The sequence below is a fragment of the Lampetra planeri genome, chromosome 16 (genome assembly GCF_965212315.1).
Source record: "Lampetra planeri chromosome 16, kcLamPlan1.2.h2, whole genome shotgun sequence".
NCBI classification, from domain to species: Eukaryota; Metazoa; Chordata; class Hyperoartia; order Petromyzontiformes; family Petromyzontidae; genus Lampetra; species Lampetra planeri.
In genome coordinates this window covers 9849078-9873843 of record NC_136122.1, presented here as the reverse complement: position 1 = coordinate 9873843, position 24766 = coordinate 9849078, and the positions used below count along the sequence as shown (strand labels likewise).

The following is a 24766-nucleotide window of genomic DNA, read 5'->3' as shown; positions in this document are numbered from 1 at the left end:
GCTCTGAGTGAGTTGTCCCCTTGAAGGCGTGGGTTTTCTCGGTGCACGCTGGTGTCCAGTCACAAGCCAAACGCATGGTAATGCCACTACATTCTCCGACACATGTAAGAATTTGGAAAATGTTTTACCACCCAAATTTTACTCTGATTAATGTACACGTTCATTTTGAATACCGAATCAAATGCATTATTGTAATTACGTGATTTCAAATATGAATGTTCCATTTTGATATTATTCCACCTCACTTTAATGCTTTAATTTGTCCATCTAAATAATAATATAACAATCGCCCCATTTTTTAAATCCTTTGCTAGGTAATGACTTCCCACACTTTGTCCATTGTGGGGGTTGTTTGACCATACCTCGACATGCCGATCAGCATGGGTTGGGGAGGTAGGGACTAGGGGCTGGTCCAAATATAACTCGCCACTGATGTTCGCCGTGGCTGGGCGTCTAAACTCGGGCTGCATGTTGCAGTGCAGTGCACAAAACCGCGGCACCATCGCTCCTCCCGTTTGCTCGAACATAGCAGAACGTGGATCCCAAATCAGGTAATGCTATGTGCAACGCGCGTGCATTGCTGATGATTGTTTTGGCAGTGGAACCCGGGACATCTACGCTCACGGTTAGGAGCAGCGCCAACTTAGCTCAGACTTGTGGAGACAATTCTGACCGCACGTAGCTACGGATGTCTCCAACACTGGGCACAGCTGCGTCGTCACTCCACTCGAAGCAGCTCATTTACATTCAGTCCTCGCTAGCTTCGATTAACACGAATGAATGAAAACATGGAATAAATTACACAACACTGGGATTCATTCTTTTGATACTGGTTACAAGAGCTCGATAAAAAAAAAACCGCACTGGATTAATGTTGATGATATATTGGAGCACAATGGAATCCCGCGTTGTGTACGCGTGGCATGCGTACATGTGTGCAGTTTGGTTTCGCTCCACTTAACCAAATGGACTCAACCGCATTCATCAATAACACTAAGGCTTAAAAAAAAAATCGAATACATTTTGGGCAATGGTCATTCTTCATAGCACGTGAAGAATGGCTATTGCTTGAGTATATATTATTTATTTTAAGGCAGTCGTATTGACGAATGTGTTGCATTTATGTACGCTGAAGCTCGTTCGTCCCGATTAAATGAGTGCAGTGTCGCATGGCTAGGTGGTGCCGTGGCTGACGTGCGCTGCTCATAATCACAAGGGTGTGAGTTCAAATCCTGGTCAGAGATTGGGAAGTGACCAGTGGTTTTTGTTGTTGTTGCTGTTTTTGTGCGAGACAATTCGCAACCCCCCATCCAGCAATGCTCTGAATTGTCACAATTCAGTGTCAAGGAATTCAATTAATTGATGAGTCAATGCATCAATCACACCATTACTGTGAATAAACTCACCCCTGCCATAGCAATATGGAATTTCCTCCACTGGCTCAGAGTTGTAAGCATTAGATAACCAAAACTGCACCACATTGATTTTTCTAAATTCATTTTCTCGTCTTCTTCCAGACTTTAATTCGCTGTGTGCTGTTGACAGCATGTCATGAGCCGAAGGATCCATTTGGGAATTTTTTGCGGAGCAATGCTACTCCGGCGTATACGAGAATGCTGCGCAAGAGATTTTCACGGAACTTCTTCTGAAAAATCCTTTCACGTGCCCTTCTTATCTTTGCACGAAAGGGAGCAGCACACTTTCACGCAAGACTCTGCTATGAGATTGGTGTTTGTCGCACGACATTCAAAATTTGATTTCAAGCTAGATTTTTTTTTACCAGATCAAGTGCCAAAACTAAACTTAATCAGCATCAGCCAGGGTCAATCCACCGATGGATGAATAACTCCCAAAGCCACCGACATCTCCCACGCTACCAGGATGCGTAAATCCACCCAAGCACCTGAACACAAAGACCTCCTCTCAAACATCTTCAATTCCTTGGCAGCAACTCCGTCACTATCCTTGACCATTGTACATCATCTGTTCTAGCAACGTGCCCTGCCCAGGCACACAATACTTCTCAACAGTTTCGATTTAAAGCTTTCGTGATTGCAGGGATTCATCTTCTTGGTTCTTTCGGTGAAGTCACGTCGAATGGAAATAATAAAATAATAAAAATAAAACATAATAAAATAATTCTCACGACGTTTCGGCCACAACGCAATCAGCCGTCCTCAGGTGCAGAACAGGTCTGTCGAGACTCTGTCTTCTCGAGACTCTGTCTTCTCGACAGACCTGTTCTCCACCTGAGGACGGCTGCTTGCGTTGTGGCCGAAACGTCGTGAGAATGATTTTATTATGTTTTATTTTTATTATTTTATTATTTCCATTCTACGTGACTTTACCGAAAGAACCAAGAAGACTTCTCAACAGCTTGAATTGCGTGTTTAACCTGTGTATGCTCCACGTGGGCCTCTTGCTGCCTACCAATGTAATGTAACATTTTATGATTATTTTTGTTTTGTAGTCATTGGTAACTGGACTGAAACCATCAACTCGCTCCACTGGAAAAACTTGACTGAACGTCGTAGATTCCAACCCAGGACATCGACAGTGGCGGCTCAACACTCTGGCTGCTGGGTCACCCGGCCACCTTCCGTTGACCTTTTCTTGAGTGTCGCTCGAGCATTTACAGGACCAGAATTTAGATTTTTTTCCTTCTTCTTCTTCTGAATCAACACAATTGGTCGGTAGCCCTGAGCAAAAATACGCACGGACACGCGCACACACAACCACTGTATCGGTGAATGAACTGGCTCGTGAAGAAATAGGCTCGGTGTGGATTAAGCAGAAAAAACAATTCTTAGAAAAAGTAAGTAAAACACGTTAAGCCAAGCATGTGCGCTGCGCTTTTGCCCAGTTCGCTCTGGGAAAATAATTTCTCATGAGTGTGAAGTAAATGTTGTACTCCCATCCATTCATTCAGGGCTCGCAGACTCCGCGCAAACTGTCAATGGTAACTTCACGGAAGTCCGCTCGAAGCGTGACAGGTGGATTCTTCTCCGGCGGTATTATCCCATCGGCTCCTCGGCATTCCTGGCATGAGGCGCGGAGCGTGCCATTTTTAATGATTAATTAAGAGATTTTGACTGTATATGCTTCACTGGTAATGTTCCACAGTTTTGACCGAGAGTGCAGTGTTTCCCCCACCAACCCCACCCCCCCCCCCATGCTGGAGAGGGTTTGCTGGTTTATTTCATTGTTGTTTTAAATTATTTTTAACTTCACGACGCTCGCTTTGCTCAACCAGGTTTCGTTCTCAATCGACTGTGGGGCGGCCGCGTCTATTGTTTACAGCTCCCTGAGCCAGTGGTGGAAATTCCACGTTCCTATGGCGGGGGTGAGGCTTTCCACAGGACAAACGCTACTGGCCATGGAGGCATAAAGGGTTGAGTTGACCTCACAAACTTCCCTACCATTGTCATAGTTTGTGTTTTATTCCTAGCTAAAGATGCAAACAATGGTAAGAGTATATGTAGAAACTGATGCTCGTGTAGGGGAAAAAATAATAATAGTAATGGGAGTGGCAGCCTAGAATCGGAACACATCCGAAAGTACGTCCCCAACGGAGATGAAGCGATGAAATTCGCTTTCGTGTGTAGCTGCTGGGTGGATTGACGCATCCCACGATAGTGAGAGATGGCGGCAGCTTGTGGAGGGCATCATCCAGCAGTGGATTGACCATGGCTGCCGACTGATGATGATGATGATGTTGATTTTGTGTTTTGTTCTTCAGTAAAACAAAGTGGCAACTCTTAAATGTCAACTGACGCAAGCGTAGGAAAAAGAATAACGAGGCAATAACTCACCTACAGGTCTCATCTCCCGAGAGCCCAGTAGCGCTTGTTACTTTGACCATTGTGTGCAGACAATAGACATCTCAAGTATCGGGGCCTGACCTCTCAAAATGATAAGTGCTGCAGATCGGCAGATAATCTGGTGAAGCGACAGTGCAACGTGTAGCACGCAATCCAGAGGTCGCCAGTTCGATTCCATTTCCTAGCGCAGCGGTTGAAACAATGATACAAGTTTCTTAAATGCCCCCTCCCACACCCCGCCAACTCTGTCCAACCCAGCAGTACATATGGGCATACCAGTTTCCCGATCGGCAGCTCGCGTGTGGTGAGGCAAAGTGTGGGTAACCCCACCTCTTCAAAGACGCTTGCAAGAATTGGCCAAACGTACCTCTAAGAGGGCCTCCCTAAAGCTCCCTCTATAGTGGAGGCACCTTCTGCCAGCAGTAGCGTGAGCAAGCAATTGCAGGGATTCACCTTTTCCCATAATAAGTTTTTTTTTTAGGTTAGATCGCGTAAATATAAACGTGTCGTTAAACCCACTACCAACCGGCACAGGCAATTAGTAAGATTTGTACTACTTCAGCACACCGGTGTGTTGGGAGAATAAACCCACAGCATTTACAATTTGGGTACGACGTTTCGCTGGTGATGACAACAACCAGCCTCATCAGGCGATTAGCCATAATTGTGAAGAAATCTTCCTATTTTGCTCTCAAACAAAGGAAGAAAGCTGATGTCACCACTGTGCATCTTTTACTGCTCATCGCCCACTGATTACAGTCTCTGCCGAAGTCTGGTTGTTCCTCTTTAAAATTCGCAACACCACCGCCACCCACTGAACTGGCAAGCTCCCCCACCTCGTCCTCCTCCTCCACCCACCCACCGCCCCTTGCCCCACCGCCTTCGCCTTCACTCAGCAGCAGCAACAACAACATCAACAAAAAGAAACACCCACGCCGCACCTCCAGCGGGGCAAGCTTTGCCAGGAAAAGCAAGTGGCGGCAGTGCGAATGCAAACGATCTCTGGTAACAATTTGTTTTCTTTCAAAAAGGTAAAGGTGCAGCCATGCAATTGCTCGCTCGTGTCACAAGCTGGGCGAAGAGCCTCTAATAGAGGGAAGCGCTGTATCGGGCCCTTTTAGACCAACTTTTTCACGCTGCCCCAGACTTTTTCGAAGAGGCAGGAGTGTCCACACTTAACCCCACCGCCGACGGACTTACTGTGGTGTACACATTTTTTTTTTACTACGAGGTGGGGAGGGGGGAGAATTTTAAGAATGTGCCCAATGTTTCAACAAGAGCCATGGCAGAGAGATCGAACCGGTGACCTCTGGTTTTGCAAGTCCAGTGTGCTCATGATTACATGAGGACACCATCAATGTGGGCTGGTGCGAGTGTACGGCATTGTGCTTATTTATCCAAAGAAGCTTTACTGAGTCTCATGACTCTGTTTCAGAAGGGTCCTGTCAAGTTATCACAGTCGGTGGCGCGGGGGGTGGGGCGATGATTGCTGTGTATATTCCAATCGAGTTATTTGCCGGGTACATTTTCAAGTTCGGGCCACGACACCAGGCACACGTCGGCCTACTCTTGCGAACAACTTCGCGAGATCTTAACAGCCCACTGTGGTAGCAGTACGGCACGTGGCATCATTACGGTTGATACACACCAAAACGCGGAAATAACCGGGGTGGCCACTGGATTCGAACCGCGAACCTCGAGGGACGCGGCTAGGCCACGTCACCTCCCACCGTCCGTCCCCCTCTTCCCCCAAGTGCGGCCGCACAACGCCGGAGCGAGCGAGCGCGGGGGCCTTTGGGAGAGAAAATCTGCGCGGGGCTGATGGGCGACACACACAAAGCCCTCGGGCCGGCCGTGACAAACTGCCGGATGACAGGTGCATTGTGGGCTTTCAGCAGGGTGTTTCACTGCGATAATCAGATTCGTGTAGCAGCTTGGGTGCCACACAATGGTGCCGGAGGGGCGGACAAATTACGGGGAGACCGGGGGCCTCAATCTCCAGACAAAACAAACCAAAATGCGCTTTTTTTTTGTGCAGTCGCCCTTTTCCTTTTTATCCTCAGCTGCACCACTCAACCTCATTTACTCAAGATTCTTAACAAAGCCCCGTGACGGACTGACGCTGTATTAGTTGATCGTATAAACACGACGACTCCATTAATATCCAAAGCGTGAATTTGGAGCAGCTACTTCAAATTTCTACTTTACAAAGCAAACATTGGAAATAACAACCGTTATTATTGAAGCTCAGTTACAGCACTCAGTATTTCAATATCTGTTCTGCACACCACAAAACCCCCCCCCCCCCAAAAAAAATGTCCTCCATTCGTTATACCACTGCTGGTGGAAGGGTCTCCACGATAGGGAGCACCAGGGAGCCCCCTCGAGAGGTATTTGGCCTACTCTTCCACACTGGCCAGACATCATGAAAGAGGAGGGAGTACTCACACTTTACAGCACGACAAGGGACCGGCCAATCGACGAACCACAGTGTACCTATTTACACTGCTCGGTGAACAGTGGTGGAAAGTATTGAAGAGCTTGCCGATCGCTTCAACTGCCGCGCCAGGAGATAGTGCCGGAGAGCTCTGCGTTGTGTAAACGCTCATTGCAAGCCCAGTGCGCTTACCACTGGGCCTCCTCAGCATCTTTGTGATGAATTTGCACGTATAATTAATCATCCGTGGAGCAGCCATCCCTAGATTTTTTTTTAAAGACAAAATGTCCTCATTAAAATGTATCATTACACATCAGTAATGGAAAATTAAGTCAAATTGATATTTCTACTTTTGGATGACCTTGGTGCACAGACACATGAAAAAACACGGAGATGAGAAAGGAATGGATTTTGGGCCAAATGTAAAAATTCTTTGTTTTAATTTATGGCTTCCTACTGAATAACAATGCCATCCAAGTAACACTTTCACTTGGCTGCCTGTAAGCCAAGAGAATTGCAATCACAATAAGACTCTTTAGAGAGAAAACACTCGGTTTATTTTTCAAACATAAACAATCTTTGACTCGCTTCTCATAACAACATTATTGGAGAAGGAAATAAATTGAAAAATCGTAACCAAAAATTAAAGGTGGCGGATATTTGATTTAACACACGTGGCAGGGGAATGTATTGTGTTTGTTAAACGTTTCTCTCAATTTTTGTCCAACTGAGACCTGCATTGATAGGCCTTTGTATCCTCTCACTAACAAAAAAACTAACAAAAAACTACGACGTTTCGATTGCAACACAAGCAATTGTCATCAGGAGAAAAAAATAGCGAGAAAGCTGCTGAGGCAGGATGTTTTAAAGGTATTTTCTTTTGACCTATCTACGTGACTTTACCGAAAGACCCAAGAATATTGATTCCTGCAGTCACGAAAGCTTTAAGTCAAGATTTATTCTCACTAAGTTACACATTGAGGTTTTGCGGTGTCTAATAATCATAATCATCGTCATAATTCGTTCAGCTATAGATGAAAACACACAAAGAACGATGCCCTTTAAACACCCTGACATTCTATGAGTCCATTGCACATTTAACATCACTAACATAAATGATGTTAACTTAGTTCAGTTAATTTTGTTTAACCAGGTGGTGAGAACCCAATAGACCAGGATAGTTTAATTTGCAAGTGTGACATGGGGCATTTTTCTGTTGGTTGGAGGCGACTGCTGCTTTGTACAATCCCGATGGAATAATTTACCGTGCCATTTGTTTTTCTCTCCAACAACACAGTGGCCTAATCTTGTAACGTCCACTGGCAAGCAGGCGGGGCGTAGTGTCACTGCTACTACGACTACTTCGGGTTAATACCACACCGCAGGAACGATCAGGGCGGGTCACGTAGGTAAAAAATTATAATAAAATAAAATCATAATAAATCACGACGTTTCGGAGGCAACACAAGTCTCCGTCTTCAGGTGGGACCCGTCACAGCTAAATTTACTGTATCAAGTGAGAGTTTAGCTGTGACGGTCCCACCTGAAGACTTGTGTTGCCTCCGAAACGTCGTGATTTATTATTATTTTATTATTCTTTTTTACTTACGTGACTTTACCGAAAAAACCTAAGAGTATGAATATCCTTGCAGTCACGAAAGCTTCAAATCTAGAACGATCAGGGCGGTTGCTGGATTCGAACCTTTAACCTCTTGCAACAAGCGGGGAACACGCTACTGCTGGGCCACGTCGCAGACCAGACGAGCGATGGAGTAACACAGCGGAAGATTGCCTTAAATACCAGCATGCTTTGCATGTCAACGCGACATCACAGAGATGCCATCGTATTCTTGATCATATCCCTGTCCACGGCCTGTATGTCACAACGAACACGGTATTGTCATCTGCCAATGCACTGATCGTACCCACTGACAATACCAGCTCAGTGATAGCTGTACACAGCCTCATCATTGACTCCTGTAGATTCGATAATTGGTTTTTTACCCTTTTATCTGGCAACAAAACTGACACCTTTTTTTTGCCAAATAAAAGGGTAAAACAACAATTATCATATTTTTGTTTACTGGCAAATGAGGTACCAATGGTGTAAATCCTGTAGATTCATCATGACTAACGGGCCGCTACTTCTGAAGTCAAGTTCATCAAAAGCCACACACACGGTAGCGAATGCAATGTCTATGCTGTAGTTAAGCACGCATTTGCCATGACTTAATGTACAAAATGTGCACTGGTGGAACTCGTATTGAGTTTTAATGACAAAGTTGTTGTACATTGCCATGAATGGCAAACGCCTATGCTCAATGCCAGCATTCATTTATATCACAGTGCAGTCCTGACAGCTGTGCTGAATATTCAGATTTCCTTGCCAAATGGACACAACGCAGGGGTGTAATGAGCAGTCATAACGCCGCACGTCCCCAGTTCTCTTTCCAAAACGGCACTGCGTAAATCAACCCTAACGAGTGCCGTGACAACTACGCTCTCCAACACTCAGGGGCAACCTTAATATATTGTGGGGCCCTCCGCCCCCCCGAGCAGAACCACACGAACACCATTCACCCATGTACTGAACAGATTCCTGCTCGAGTAAGTTCAGAAAGGGAGGTGCAGCCCTGCAAGTGTTTTGCTCGTGCCACTGCTGAAGGAATGGCCTCCACTGGAAGGAGCCCAGGCGAGTATGTTTCCTCTTCTGCCACACTGGCCAGACGGCCTTGGCAGAAGTGGGAGTACCCACACTTTCACCCACCGCACACGCGCCCTGCCGACCGACTAACTGTGGCACGTCCATCTATACTGCTGGGTGGTCAGAAGCATGGGCATTTAAGAAACTTGCCTAATCGTTGCAACTGCGCCCTCTGTATTGCAAGTCCGGTGTGCTAACCATTACAACGCGTGTCAGAATCAGAATCCGCGTTTAGACTGGAGGAATCCGATGAGCTATGAAGCTCTTTTTGAAATACGTCCACTAGGGGCGGGTCAGCAATGTATTGTATTGATACATTGAGTACAGCAATGTATTGATAAATAAACTGACTTTTTATGAAGGAGCGATAGTACAGTGGTTCGTGACGGTACGCTATGAATCCACAACGCCGTGTTAGATTCCCGGCCATGGCTAACCTCAGGAGTGAGAGATATATTTACCTGCCCCCCCCCCTCCATCATCAATCCATACTGACCATGGTGAAGTATAGTGAAACAATTCCCATGACAGACAGAGCATGGTGAGGACTTCATCCACACGAGGATTGGCAGGGTGCTGTAAATCATCATTTTCACCGGCTATAGGCCACCACTGGGTAGGGTTTTCACATGTTGGGAAACCCTTTCCCGATCCGATGACGTACGTGTACGTGTGTGTACGTCATCAGTGTTTCTTCCGATTCCGTTCCGAACGTAACTGAAAGAGAAACTAAAATAAAATGACGTCATCAGTACCGAGGCTCCCACAAGACCATGCTGAAGGGGCGTGTGGCACAGTTTGGCGCCAGCTATCGTAGAGTGCGGTCGTGTCGCTACAGTTCTCTGCGGCGAGCACATGTGTTGCTCTCTCTCTATGTATCTTGGTGATATCTGTCTGCTTATATGTCTGTCTATAGTTTTCTGGTTAGATTTTTGTTGCTATTTCATTTATACCTGATGACGATTGCTTGTGTTGCAATCGAAACGTCGTATGCTATTATTCAATTTATTATTTTATCTTTATACGTGACTTTACCGAAAGAACCAAAGAGCAGGGGCACAACGTGTTTAACAACAGCGGCGCCATTGCCACACCGCCGAGATTCGGCGGCGAACGGGACCCACCCTGCAACCTGCGGACGTCTCGGGACGGGGAAGGGTTAAATTGAGCTCAGGAGCTCGTGAAGCGAAACATCGGACGTCTACCGATCAACGCGCGGCACGACCGTGTGATCGTGTCGGAGCGGTCGCTACAAACTGGCCCGTGCCGTTGCATCTATACTCTGCTCCCCCCACCCCCACCTCCTCCCACTGTCTCACCCTCAGCCCCCCCTCCCCCACCACCCCGTGTGACAGCAGAGTTTGCTGGTAACATAGGCCGCACGCACCTAGAGTATCACAATTACACGCAGCACTTTTCGTCCGCTTTTCTCTTGCCAAAGTGTGTGTGTGTGTGTGAGTTCGCGAACTGAATGAGGGCCCATTGTCCGATGTAGCCAAAATCAGGGCAATCTGCAAAGATCTGAGACATTGGGAACGTGAGTTAGCCTTACATAGCGCAGTGCGAGTGGACTTAGAGGAGGCAAGAGTGAACCCAGTTCACAGGTGTCTATCTCTGCATCACTGCTACCTCTCAGTGAGTCGCACGCGTGTGCTCAAATGATTTTGATGGTGATCTTAGACAAGAGGACCACAATGCACTTATTCAGGAACGGTTGATGGGGTTTTTTTCTTTTTCTTCCCATAATGCACAAGTGCCATTTTCTCTTTGAATACCGTTGTGTCTTGTTACAAACTTGGTCGTGGAGTTTCAACTGTCTTAAATATCAAGTTAGTGTGTGCGTGTGACCATATTCATAGAACTTTTTTGACACCGGGCACAGGTTTGTGGTGCGTCTCACCAACAAGGGATTTGTTTCTCATGAGATATTTTCTCAAACGCTGCTAGGCTGACACGGAGTAGGGATTACCGGCATAAGGCACTACCACTAGGGTACAAGCTACAGCTGTCAATTATCATTTCATACTATAGTGCCCCATATATGCTCTGGTCTTATGTGCCAGGCATGTACACAAGCATGAGGACAAAATGAGGCAAGGTGGATGTGGCGTGCCAAACGAATTCCCAGACCAGAGTTCCAGACCATTCCGGCTGAATTTCAGCACTCCGTCTTACCTTCTGAAGCATCTGATGTTGCGGAGAATCCGGCTACAATTGAAATCCACGTGAATCGAGGTGGGGAGATAAAGGGTGAGGTGCTCTTGAGCTCTTGGGGCCACAAGCAATTTATTTCGTTCCGCTTCTGCCTCAGTGCCGCACCTCCGACTCACTTCCCTGCACCTCCGATTCGACGCGGTTGGCTAGGCACGGCGCGTAGGAAAAGTTTCAACGTACGTACGCACACGTGCAGAGGAGAGCGCCCTACCTTCGGAGCGGTGGATGCAGGTGTGTTGGTTGTCGCTGAGGAAGAAGCCCTCTTTGCACAGGCACTCGTAGCTGCCCATCGTATTGACGCACACGTGCTGGCAGCCGCCATTGTTAACCTCGCACTCGTCAACGTCTGGGGGGGGGGGGAGAGACAGAGACGGGAGGAGAGTGAGACATGGGCACGGGGGGGGGGGGTGCATGAAGCGACGTTGCGATTGATTTTGACCGTCGTCAATTTGTGGGCTGTCGGTACACGAGTCGACTCCCGAGTGTGTGGAAGAATCGAGTTTTCATTTTATTAAGTCAATTTATTGGCACGTTCTATGTAAATGGTCCCACGTGACCCTTTTTTGAAATGAATCGTGACCCCCAATATCAATGATAACACTGGTCAACACACTTTTTCTGGCATAAGGTATTCCGACGGTTCTAAGGTAATTTTGGGGTGCTGATTCCAAAGTCTGGCATCAGTTTTTGTCTATCACATTAGGTTTTTGAGATATCAAATGTTGCATTTTCAATAAAAACTGCGGAAGAAAAATATTGAATAAATGTGGATATCTACATAAAATGATATTAGAAACACACTATCCTAAAAATACAGCACCATATTTTAACACTAAAGCAGTCACTGACTCGCAAAAACTTGCAATCATAAGTGACAGAGTTAATTTCGGGAAAAATCAATGAAAATGGGGTATGTCGATAGCATAAAAATGAGATGTGATAGAGCAAATCTGAGGATCAGATTTGGAATCAGCACCCTGAAATTAGTCTAAAACAGCTGCAAAAGTCCAGGCCAGAATTTTTTTTTTGTTGACCAGTGATAATTCATCTAATCACCACGCAGCTGAATTGTTTTACGTGTGATCGACACACACAACATACATACAACACATGAAATACATAGAACACGTGAAATACATACAACCAACAACATGCGTTGAACACTTTTGATTAACCATTCCTAACACGAGCGTCTTGACAAGTGATACCCTGAAATCAGGACCGAGCAACCTAGTTAAGCAGATAACTCAATTTATTATGGCCACGGCCACTCTGAAATGTCACACAATAGATGTTTATCCATATTCTTAGGTTTTTTCGGTGAAATCACGTAGGTAAAACATTCAAATTAATAAAAGTAAAATACAGCTATCGTGCTGTGATGGTTCCACATGAAGACGGAAGCTTGTGTTGCCTCCGAAACGTCGTGATTTTTTATTTTACTTTTATTAATTTAAATTTTCTACCTACGTGACTTTACCGAAAAAACCTAAGAATATGAATCCTTGCAGTCATGAAAGCTTCAAATCTAGAATTAGATGTTTATCCATCACTGTAAGCATCTTCTTAGCCATCCCAGGGTTTGATCTTTCAAGAAGCTCATGGTCCACCCTAAACAGCATCCTCACAAACCATGGCAGATGCGGATACCTGATGCACAAATGGAAAATGTACAACTCTCCAGTATTGTGGCGACTGTGGTCATCCAGGAAGGGGCCATACAACATAATATCGACGCAATGCCCCGATCCACAAATGCGCAGGGAGACATGAGAGCGCTACATTCCGCTGCTCCTGACACGGTTGTCTGGCTTCACCACCTGCATGTGAAATTGTAGCTGTTGGTCTGCATCTACATCAGCCACACACGGAAGAAGAATAAGAACGTGAGCCCTGCCGTTCACGTTATTATTGGATGACGCTGAGGTGTGATTGTGAATGTGAGGCCCGCCAAAGGTATTTTTTAAAAGTCATCTTTGACGACCCGTAAGGGAGCTGTTTCCCACCCCTGGCTGAGCCAAACGAGACAATGTAACCGTGACGATGATCGCATCCTTTTCTGTTTCTATCTTCCGTGTATGAACGGTCAAATAGTTTATTATTTGCATTTTGATGTGAACAGGTGATACATCAACAACGAATAGAAAGGTATGGAATATTTGTACTATATCTGCCATGACTGCGATTCCGGTCCAGGGATGTCACCGAGTACCATTGCAATTAAGGGACTTAAGAGACGACCGTATGGTTATTTGTCAAAGTAAAAAGGTCAATGTGATTTTCCACGCAACTGAACTTTTTTTAACGCTCATGTCCAGTTTACAGCCCTGAACCAGTGACTGATATTCCACATTCCTATGATGGGGGAAGTCTTTCCACAGGACAACCACTGTTGACTTTCCCTACAAAGTGTGCTTATTGACCCTGGATAGATGAAGGGCTGAGTTGACCTCCAAGTCACAACGCACGGGACGAAGAGTCATACAAACATTCGCAGACGCAGTCAAGCAGACAGGGAAGACATTCAGACGATGAGATTAAACAAAAAAATACGAAAGCAAAGAGTCCCAGAGATAAACAAAACGGAAAATGTCAATATGTCCAATGGACATGCCTGACGGTACTGAAAATATAAAAGGGGCAAAGGTGCAGCAATTCATTTCTTGCTCACGTCAATGCTGATGAAAAGGCCTCCACTAGAGGGTGCTCTAGAAAGCTCCTCTAGAAGATATTTTGGCCCACGATGCCATGCCGGGCACTTTGCCCCACGATACGTGACCTGCTGACCGACTGCTGTGCACCCCATTTACACTGCCCCATTACTTCAACTGTCGCACACAGGGAGATCAAAAGAAACCGGCGACCTCTGGATCGCAAGTCCAGTGTTCGAACCGTGACTTCCTCTGACGATGCTGAAACAAGGAAACAGCGCGTGTGTGCGTAGTGTTGAGCGGCTGTGTTTGTGCCAATGTGAGCATCAGCCACACATCACCCGCTCGGTTAGTCACAGCGCAAGTCACGAGGTTGCGAGGACAAACGGTCCCTGCAGAGAGGTGGCAGAAACCATCGCCAAGACTCACTTCATGGCCAAGTGCCCTTTATTTATCCAGGGCAGTCCCACGGATTCTCAAGACTCTTCGACAAGAGAGGCACTTGCATCGGGATGCTTGGCCAATTCCATAAAATGGGTGTTTGGCATGTGAGAGGAAGTATAAAAAAACTGGAGGAATCATGCATAATTCAGAGGGATTAATACTCATAGCTCCACACATACGGGATGACAATTTTTACACCTCAAAACATAAAGTCTTCAACACCTTGGTTTTTTTTGTCCCAAGGCAGATCGGCGACATTCAGGGTGATTTGGTCATTGGAGGAAACCACGCGCGTCACCTCTTACGTAAAATACCCCGAGTATGATTTTCATGCATCCGTATCCAAGTGCTATTGTGTAAGGCATTATATAAGTGCCTCTAATTGTGAAATATGCTTGCCTTTTTTTTAATTTTCGGTATATACAATGGGTGCACAGTTTTATGTAGCAATGTATATCAAACTACCGCAGTTTGGAAAATTTACGTTAAGAGTGAGTCGCGTGGAACAGGGGTGCAGGGCTTTGTGTATTGCACTGTGAGCCTGCCAAAGCGAAGTTCAATTCCTGACCATGACTGAAAAGGTTAAACGTAACAAAAATCCGTGGTAAAGTGATGTATTAACCGCTTATGAGCTCCGTATACACCAACCTGCAATGAACAGCATGGTGAAGTAAGGTCAATCAACCCTCATCACCGACGCAGCATGGGATAACTTCATTCAGAGGCGGTTTGACAAAGGGCCAAATATAATGGTTATATATTCAGATGGGGTCAAGTTGTATCAATGTAAAAAACATAAATCCCCAGTTGTCAGAGACAAAATATATTATGTTGAACGGCAAGACACTTTTTCAGTGGCGTTACGTAATGCTTTCAAAATAGCCAAGACGTGCATCATATTTTAAAGATGTTTCCTCTATTTGCCCAACCATAACGGCTGGAGAATGTTGTGCCATCGCATTACTCTACAGGCATTTTGTCTTCTCTGGTTTGTATTACTCTGCCTTTGCTGTGAGAGGGCACATTGTGGCTGGCGAGCAGACCATGGCTGGAACAAATCCATTGATTAATATTGATTCTTAAGGTCACGATACCTGCATCGAATCGCGTGTGTAAACATCTCTGTTGTTGAATTTCGATTTAAAGCTTTCGTGACTGCAGGGATTCATCTTCTTGGTTCTTTCGGTAAAGTCACGTAGAAGGGAAATAATAAAATAAAAAAAACATAATAATTATTTTTCTTATTTTATTATTTCCCTTCTACGTGACTTTACCGAAAGAACCAAGAAGATCGCTGTTGTTATATAATCGTTTCATTTATATTTTTTTGGCCAGGCTGGCCAGGATTGGGAAAGGACAGAGCTTCACCACTATTCACCCACAGACTTAGATATTCCTTCACTTATCACTCTAGAAACAAGAACAATTACATATACTTGAGAACGTACAATAAAAAAAATCACGACTAACAAATCTACAATTAAGAAGATGAATTGAAATAACCTGTATTTATTTTTACTTAAAATCTTATCAATGATTCTCAATGCTATCAACGGTATTCACAAATGGATCCTGCTGTGGTGTCATGGTTTGCACATGGGACTTGCAATGCAGAGGTGGCCAGTCCGATTGATCTCCCGGTGTGGCAGTTAAAACAATGGAGCAAGTTTATTAAATCCCACCCGCCACCTCTATCCACTCAGCAGTATAGATGGATAACACCACAGATCAATCAACACGTTGTACGTATGCGTGTTGAACTTTTTTCGTACTGTTCATCGCCAACCATGCTAATTGGAGGTGCGGGGGAAGGACAACAATGTAAACAAAAAAGCAGTTCTAAACGAATGAGTTTTCAATGTAGATGATTTAAAAGTGCATAGTTCTAGCAACTTTCTCATATCGGACGGAAGAGCGTTCCAGACGGCCGCATCAGCACATCTGAAAGCACGCGATGCAGTGACCGGCGTATGTGTGGTGAGGTGAAGTCTGGGTATTCCCACTTCTTCCAGAACGTCTGGCCAGCATGGAAGAGTAGGCCAAGGTACCCTCCAGAGGAGGATCTCTTGAGCCCTCTCTAGAGGTGCAATTGCAGGGCTGCACCTTTATCTTGTGTTCTATGTTGTATGTAATATGTCCACGTCACCCCCCTGCAGCCACTACAGCCGCCCCTATTCAACGCGATGGAAACAAAACAAAAACCCCCCCCACAAAAATCGATCCTTTGATTGATTGTAATCCCTTTTCAATTAAATTCGCGACAGTTCGTCAATTGCAGTGCAGGTGAACCCCGTGCTCCCAGAGCACAGCCGCGATTGGCAGGCCTCACGCGGGCTTTTTGACAAAAGCCTCGCTCACGCGCGTGATCGACAGGGCACTCCGTGGCTTTCGGTTCAACCGGAGGAATCCGATGAGCTAAGAAGCTCCCTTTTTTGTTTTCACAGATGTAGTAGTCCGATTGGGCGTCTGCGACATCCGTGTTTGACCACACTTCACCGTGCTGGTCAGTTGTGAGTTTTTGTGAACGTGGAGAACTCAAAATTAAAATTAATAAAAGTAAAATAAAAATAAAATAATTATTTTATTTTTATTTTACTTTTATTAATTTACTTTTATTAATTTAAAATAAAATAATTATTTTATTTTAATTTTACTTTTATTAATTTTAATTTTTTACCTACGTGACTTTACCGAAAAAACCTAAGAATATGAATCCTTGCAGTCACGAAAGCTTCAAATCTAGAATCAGGACTAGTTCCCAGCACAACCCGCTAACTGGGCCGCCACTCCACCCACCCCCCCTCATACTCATCGCAGAAATTATATATAATTGTTATTAAAATGCATTGGTGTTCAATCGGATTCCTCTGATTTCTGTACTATTATGAGCACTCGCTGTCAGACAGATATATAGGCATGCACTTGACGTGTGTGAAATGTTTTTTATTTAATAAATATTAATGACTTAGCGGAGCCTTACATGACTGCTACCCATTCCTAGCATAGCCGGGTAATCCACATTGCCTGCAGACTATCAAATTCCAACGCCGCGAAAAGTGGGAATATTAAACATGCGGCGTACATGGATCATTAGTGGCCGATATCACACGAAGGATGCTATTAGAAGCCTTAACGCATGCAACGCAATCCCATCATCAATGCTAATAGCCCATCGCAAGCCACAACTTGCCAAAGAGGACTCCTTTTTACCTGCCGCTAAGCTAGCCAGCCAGCTCAGTGTTCGCTACGATTTTAAGGTTTCTCTTAAGACCCGCCCGTTGTCTGAAATTGTCCGCCCCATGGAAGTAAAACAACTAGCATTGAAAAACCGCAACAAAGTCGACGTTCCTGCACCACCCCCCCCTTGCCCCCCCCCAAAATAAAATAAATTGAGCCACAACGATATTTGTCATGCACATATTTGATTACACTCAGGTTGATACAAGAACTGTTGGATGGGTAGAAAAGAACATCAAGTAAAGGGGGGGGGGGGGAGGGAAAAAATGCGGTTGGCTGTTTTTTTTTACCGTCTAAGCCCATAGACTGACCATGAATCAACAAAGGGAAATTCTTTAGCTGAATAAGGCAAAAAGGGGAGGAAAGCCTAAGGTTCTTTGTTTACCTTTCTCTCTTTTCAGTGTTCTTTTGAATACTTCATTGCTTCTTTCAGCTATTGCTCATCAAAGCGGGCTCGCTGGCAAAAAAAAAGGAGGGCCATATTTTAAAAGAAAAAGGAACGACGAGGAAGAACAAAATCTTTTGAGCAAGGGGGAAAGGAAAAAAAAACCTCTCTCCTTGAGATTTCGTGAAAGGGGGGCCTGCGGGGAGAGCGGCAGGCGCACACACAGAGAGCCGGCGGCGGGCGAATAACAAGGGCAAATAAATAAATAAGGGACACATCTTCCCATAATTAGCCTAAACAGGCAAATAATAGTTTTGCTATGTTTGTTCCTTTTTTTTTATTGTTGTTGTTGTTATAATCATCGCTACGGTCGCATTTATTGGCGCGTTTCTATATTTTTCTTCCGACTTATTTTTTTTCCGCTGCGTCCGTCAATGCCAGTTACTGTTGCGGCAACTCACCACAACGGGTTCCATTAATTATACATTTATACAGGCAAATCTTTCCACTAACACGTCTCCTACACAACCACTCCCCTACCCCCTCAGCTCCCTTCCCCCCCCACCTCTCTCTCAACTGTCAGAGCTCCTACCCCGCACAGCACCCTATTAAAAGAACCTTTAACGAAGCTATTAATCTTGTGATGTTTCAAACAGTAATATAAAATGGCAGGCACCGGGGCTGTGTCAGTACTTATTCACAAGTGCCGGTCTGTGCCAGTGGTGTGAGTGTCAGAACACGCCACACAATTTCACCCGCACGTATATTTATGCCCACGGGGGAACGGGGCCAATGAAGGCGCAGCGCACATATCCAGGTTGGCAATTGGCACCAGACAAATGATCCTCATGGCGGTACCCCGGGGTTCCAAATAATACAAAATGGGCCGAGGCAATTAAATATTTTATTTCTGGGACACTATTTTTTTCCAGGGGTCTTACTTCACTCCGCGACTGGGGTACCAATCAATCCTAAATCGGTGCCACACTCTGCGATGTCGAAACGCAGCGAGGACGATTGCGCCGAAACCCTGAACGCTCGTACGCACCGTAGTGGTGCATCGTGCACAGCTCATCGAGATGAGTCGATTGCCGCATCGCCGACCATCAACAGAGACTAAACATGACTGCATCACGGACATCATGCGAGAGCTGGGGTGCTATGATACCCCGGGGTATCGCCATAAGGTTCACGTAGTCAAATAGTCGACTAAGTCTCTAAATCGAAAACCCTTGCCGTGTGCTCGAATCTCTCCTGAAGCCCTCTCGTGGCTAGCAGACCTTGACACTGGCATTCAACGTCTGCACACATTGCCATCCGCAAAGCGTCTAACCAGATTCCGCCGGTCGTTATATCCCACTTTAACATAATCAAAATCATTTCTGCAATCAGACTTGGATAAAAAGAACCAAAAAAAAACACAGGGGGTTTGGGTCTTCAGGGTTTCTTAAATATTAATGATTTAAAGCCCTTCGTGAAGACACTGCTGCATGACATCTGCACGTCAGTTCATCGGAGTTGATTGACTCTAACTTTAGCACGTCAGAGTAGGTTGGTGGAGGGGTGCTGACTCAGAACCGTTTCAAATGTCACTCGCTGCTGATGTTAGCCATGGGCAGCAATCGAACTCAGGTCATGGCAGAACCTAAAAACTACTGGACCACGACTCGAACCCGATCCTGAGTCGAGTAGGCTTCAACAGCCACACACATCAAGCGAATCAAAACTCGTGTAATGTGCTTGATTATCATTGCGATGTGATGTCGAACTTGTTTCGTGTGAACTGTATTTAAAATGTACAATACGTTACAAGGACAAATATCTCTCGTGTAGCCTTCATCGCACTATTTTGTGGGACAAACGCTGTTAGCGAGTAGCACCATTGAAAGCCGGCCAGGCACACGAGGGAGGATAGGTGGCCACCACCACGCCCGGCCGCCTTTGTCTCCATAAAGGCGATGTTTACACACCGCACCAGGTACTCTTTTTGAGGCTGACCCGACCTAGAGGAGAGGCCCAGGACCGGTGTTGTCCGTGAGCGGGAATCGAACCCGGGTTGGCAGCTACGCTACCGCTCCCCCGACACACACCCCCACGCGGAGGCACACGCACGTATACACGAATGCTCCTTTCTTTTTTTTCGTGCTTCGTTTCGGTGGGTGGATGAAAGAAGGAGTGCTCGGTGGAGCGCAAGAAGAAAAAAAAAACCTCTTTTCACGAGGAGGAGGAGGCTCGATCCGAGCCATAGGCGCACTGTATCCACCGCCACCACCAGCACCAGCACCACTGCACACAGCTTCCCACTCCTCCTCCTCCAGCCAAGGCTCCAGAGGGCTTCCTCCTTTCTTTGGCGAGATTTATTTCCCAGTGTATATTATGAATAGCGGTGGTAGCCTGTTTGGCTTGGCCACGGCGTTTTTTTTTTTACGCAAAGTGCTAGTTTATGTTTAAGGCCCATCTTCTTCTCAGCAGGACCTGCCCGCCACCCCCCCCCCCCCCCCGTTCAGATGCAGGTTTGCCGTGTGCTGCTTGCCCCCCTTCTCTTAAAAAAGGTGTCTTGAACAAGAACATTTAGAACGTTTGATTTTTTTTCACGACAGCTGTTGAAATCAAATGCCAATCCCCAGGTTTTCCTGACCCCCCCCCCCCCCCACAAATCCCACACACTAATGAATCAGTGCGGGGCAAGTAGAAATATAAACCTGCTTCTCTGTGGAACAAGCCCCCCCCCCCCACACCACCAGCCCCCCACCAGCCCCCCACCAGCCTCTCCAGCCTCCCACCTCCCAACCATCTCCTGCTAAAAATGCTGCCTAGCTTTCCCCACTAACCCCCCCCCCCCCTGCTTTCATTGAGCAGGCCAGTGCTGTTCCTGGCCCCGGACAGAGTCACTGGCCATGACCACGCGGCGTTTGAGAAAAAGAAGAAAAAAAAATCCTTTCAGCCAACTTTGGCTGAAGCCCTACGTGACAAAACTCCCTGCAGACCTTTAGGAAAGTTAATGAGTTATAAAAACAGCTCCCTGGTCAGACTGAGCGCTAGGCGAAGCTGGGTGAAGAGGGGGGGGGGAGGTGCGTGGTGGTGGTGGTGGTGGTGGGAGCAGAGTGGGATGTGGGGGGGGTGAGCCATCGGTAGGAGGGTGCCAGTGGATGGGAAGGGTGATGTGCGATGGGGAGGAGGTGGAAGGTTGCATCAAAGAGACGAAGAGGTATGAAGAGGAGAGAATGGCGTTTAATGGATGTTCTGGATACGACCAAGTACCAAAAGCAAGCCAGGCTTCTTGAAAATTTACAGCACCTTCACTGGTTCCACAATACCAAACAGGTTTAATGGTCTTGAGCATTTTCCAATGCATGCCCAAGCACTAGCAACACGGGATAAAATTATGTCCAACATTATACAATTTCACGAATTTATGAATCAGGGCTTTAAAGTTGGCTGTGATAATCGCCGAAGCATTTATATATTTCTTTCCCTCCAAAATACACATAAGTGGTACAGCTTAATGTTGGGGTGCATATCATGACTTATGTAACGTAAGCTTTTTCAAAAAAAATGTGCGAGGAGTGCATTGCCAAATAACTACATCTGAGGTCCTCCTTCCTTTACGACTGCATGCGAGTTGTTATCCAAAGCAAATAATATAAATGTGTAAATGATGCACTCCCATTGAAACCCCACGCTTACCCACCTCCCACTGACCCCCCCCCCTACTTCAAAACAAGATGTGAGCCTTACAAATGCAACCATTTGGAAATGTTTAAGACAGCCCCGTCGTCCTAATGAGCCTGCCGAATGAATTAAGCCACCGACGGATTAAAGATTACCGTGGGACGTTTCACTGATCGAAGTCACTCGCTCTGACCCGCACAGTCGGTGTCTCTGGAACAATGCCGTTCAAAAAAAAAACAACACTCCAGGCTTTTAGCGGGGCCCTTTAACCGCAACAAAAAAAAAATCTATCAATGTTTTGTGGCATCGTGTTAAAAGAAACCAAGCGGAGGGGCGATACTGACAGTGTTAAAATTAAGCGTAATATTTGCTTGACTCCAGAGCACAGCTTGGGATTCCCTTGCTGAATGTTAGCTCAGAGGCGATCCTGGCCCCAGTCCAGACGGTAGCAGCATCGACTTGAGGTTTGCGTTTGTCAAGACTCTAGCCAGCGTGTCAAGCTAACTGGCTTTGTCTGAAACTACGGCTACGGGACGCTCCGCAGGAAACTAATGGGCGGGAGAACGAGACCAAAAGCGCCAATTTGCCATTGGCTCCCCCGGCTAAATTTGCTGCACGTTATTACCAGCGAGAAGCATAGCCCCCCTAGGGGGGGGGGGGGGGCGCTTCTCAAAGATGAACATGTTGACAGACTTTCCTTTTCCTGGCCTGGTTCATTTCTGTGGCACTGGCCAACCAAAACAGCAAGCCTTCCCTCGGGATGGGGCCCCTGGGTCGTGCACTGTGATTATGTCCGTCCATCCGTGAGACAGACAGACAGACGGACGCGGCGCAGAGAGAGAGAGAGAGAAAGTGAGAACAATACTCTGCGCGAAGGCCGTCTCTCCGGAACCACTGGTCTCGCTTTTGAATGCCGCCCGGCATCAGAGAAGAGCAGCACTTGAAAGGTTGTGTGACGGCGGTTGAATGATGCCAAATTAGCCTCAAGTTTAATATCCAGAGCACAAAATATGCACTAGGTGCAAAGTGAAACAACACGTTGTTTTTATTCGATGACGTTTTGTTTTTTGTGTACCCCTAATGGTATCTTACAACTTGTGTTTTTGATTCGGAACGTGCACACATTTTTAGTTGCATGCAACGAAAAACAACGAAAGTTGAATTTTGGCTAAACGTAGCTAAATGTGTTTTAACACATTAAAGGCATTTTTCAAAAAAAAAATCGGAATTAAGAGTCTCCATAAACAACCTGCACGAGTGAATGAGAGTGGATAAATAACTCGAGGGGATACGAGCGAGAGGAAAGATTTTTTGAGAATATTACTCGCCATGCAGTGCTGTTCACACGCACGCGTAGTAAAGGCTCGTGCCATGAGATTTTAAATTGTAATAAAGCAACTGAAATGAACGTTTTGGAATTGTGATCCGATCTGATAAGTTGTAAAGTTTATATTGATATTGCACAATCAAACTATTCATGAAAAAAAGTGTTCCACAGAAGCATAATGATGAATTATATTCATATTCTTAGGTTTTTTTGGTAAAGTCACGTAGGTAAAAAATTAAAATTAATGAAAGTAAAATAAAAAATAAAATAAAAATCACGACGTTTCGGAGGCAACACAAGCTTCCGTCTTCAGGTGGAACCATCACAGCACGCTTGCTGTATCAAGTAAATGATGAATTGATTAAGACAGATTCATATGCTCATAAAGCATACATTGAATCGTTGATATATAAATAAATTATTTCTATTTCATATATATTATTACTGTTATAAATTATACACAAACGACAAATGGCAAAAACTAAAATTCGCCAATGGATTAAATCCTAACTCCGAAAATGTATCAGTCTGCATAGCAGTAGAATGCTTTATGTTACAATCTTACATTTTTGAAATCTTATAACATATATTATGTTTTGATTAATTCTTAAGTACTTATTCATCTCTGTATCTGGTACCGCTACAAACTATATAACCCGAAAATGTGTGATTTTAAAATATATATAAATTCGTTCAATAACCATAGCGTTGCAATATTTCCGCTTGGGTTGACAACATGTGTACGTTGTTTCCCACACTCACATTTAGGCCAGAGAAGGAAGATTTGGTACATCAAGCAGTGAGCAGTGGAGCTTACTGTAATTTGTGATTTGTGTACCATCTCTATCATTTGTGCAATTTCTCAGCACGAGACTAATTTCACGACACACACTGCCCCCATGAAGACGCAACGACTGCTTCCTATGATGTCATATTTGTGGGAAAAATGTTTTGTATCATCCGAAATGTTGTATCCATGCCCGACTTTCAAGATGGATCTCAAAATCGGGAACGCATCCCTCGTGTCGAGGCACAGAACATTCCACGCGTTGGACAAACAACCCCACCGTGCACCACAGCACTCGGACAATTGATATTACGCAGCCTATTTAACTAACAAGGTTATACGCCAAGATGCTGTTTTTCGTTACAATGAGCAGGGATTGATATAACCAGGGCAATATGAGCCAGAATCCAGTGTTTATGTATATACTGGATATAGCGTACTGATTGGAAGAAAGCATTCCGTTAATGTGCTAAGCCATTCATCAACCTCATTAAAGCGGCGTGTCATCTTAAACATTTCCAAATGGATTTGTTTATACATATTATCCTCCCCGTGTTTATTAAATCCACCCCTCCGCCTCTGTCCACCCAGCAGTATAAACGTGCATGCAACAAAGGCGATTGGCAGGTTCTCGTGTGGTCGGGTAAAAGTTTACGGACTCCCACCTCCTCCAAGACATCTGGCTAGCGTGGAAGAGTAGGCCCAATACCCTCTGGAGGGGCTCTCTAGAGCTCCCCCTAGTGGAGACCTTTCGACCAGCAGTGGGGTGAGCATACAAATGCAGGGCTAAACCTTTACCCTTAATCCCTCCCAAATTCCAGTGTGCTTTAGCCTTGTTTAAAAACAAAGGCTCGTTTTCTGTAGTTGTTTAAATATTACAGCACTAAGCATGTATGTATGTTGAACTTATTTTGCAACGTATGGAGCCAACCATGCTAATCGGAGGTGTGGGGAAAGTGCTGCTGGTCGTTTGGAGATTCCTTTATCCAGCAGTGGATTGGCCATGGCTGATGATGATGGTGACGATATTGCACGGCACATATCTTAAGTCTATGCATAGGTCACAATACCACATTGCATGGGTGTA

General features: G+C 45.5%; 1 protein-coding gene across 5 annotated transcripts in view; it reads right to left on the bottom strand.

The window, feature by feature from the left end:
* The window catches only part of SCUBE1 (signal peptide, CUB domain and EGF like domain containing 1), a 178984-nt gene that overhangs the window by 134234 nt on the left and 19984 nt on the right, over positions 1-24766 (bottom strand). For all 5 annotated transcript variants that reach the window (XM_078601518.1, XM_078601519.1, XM_078601522.1 and 2 more), the window contains exon 4: positions 11388-11522. In XM_078601518.1, the coding sequence (XP_078457644.1) occupies positions 11388-11522 (135 nt within the window). The remainder of the gene's footprint in view (positions 1-11387; positions 11523-24766) is intronic.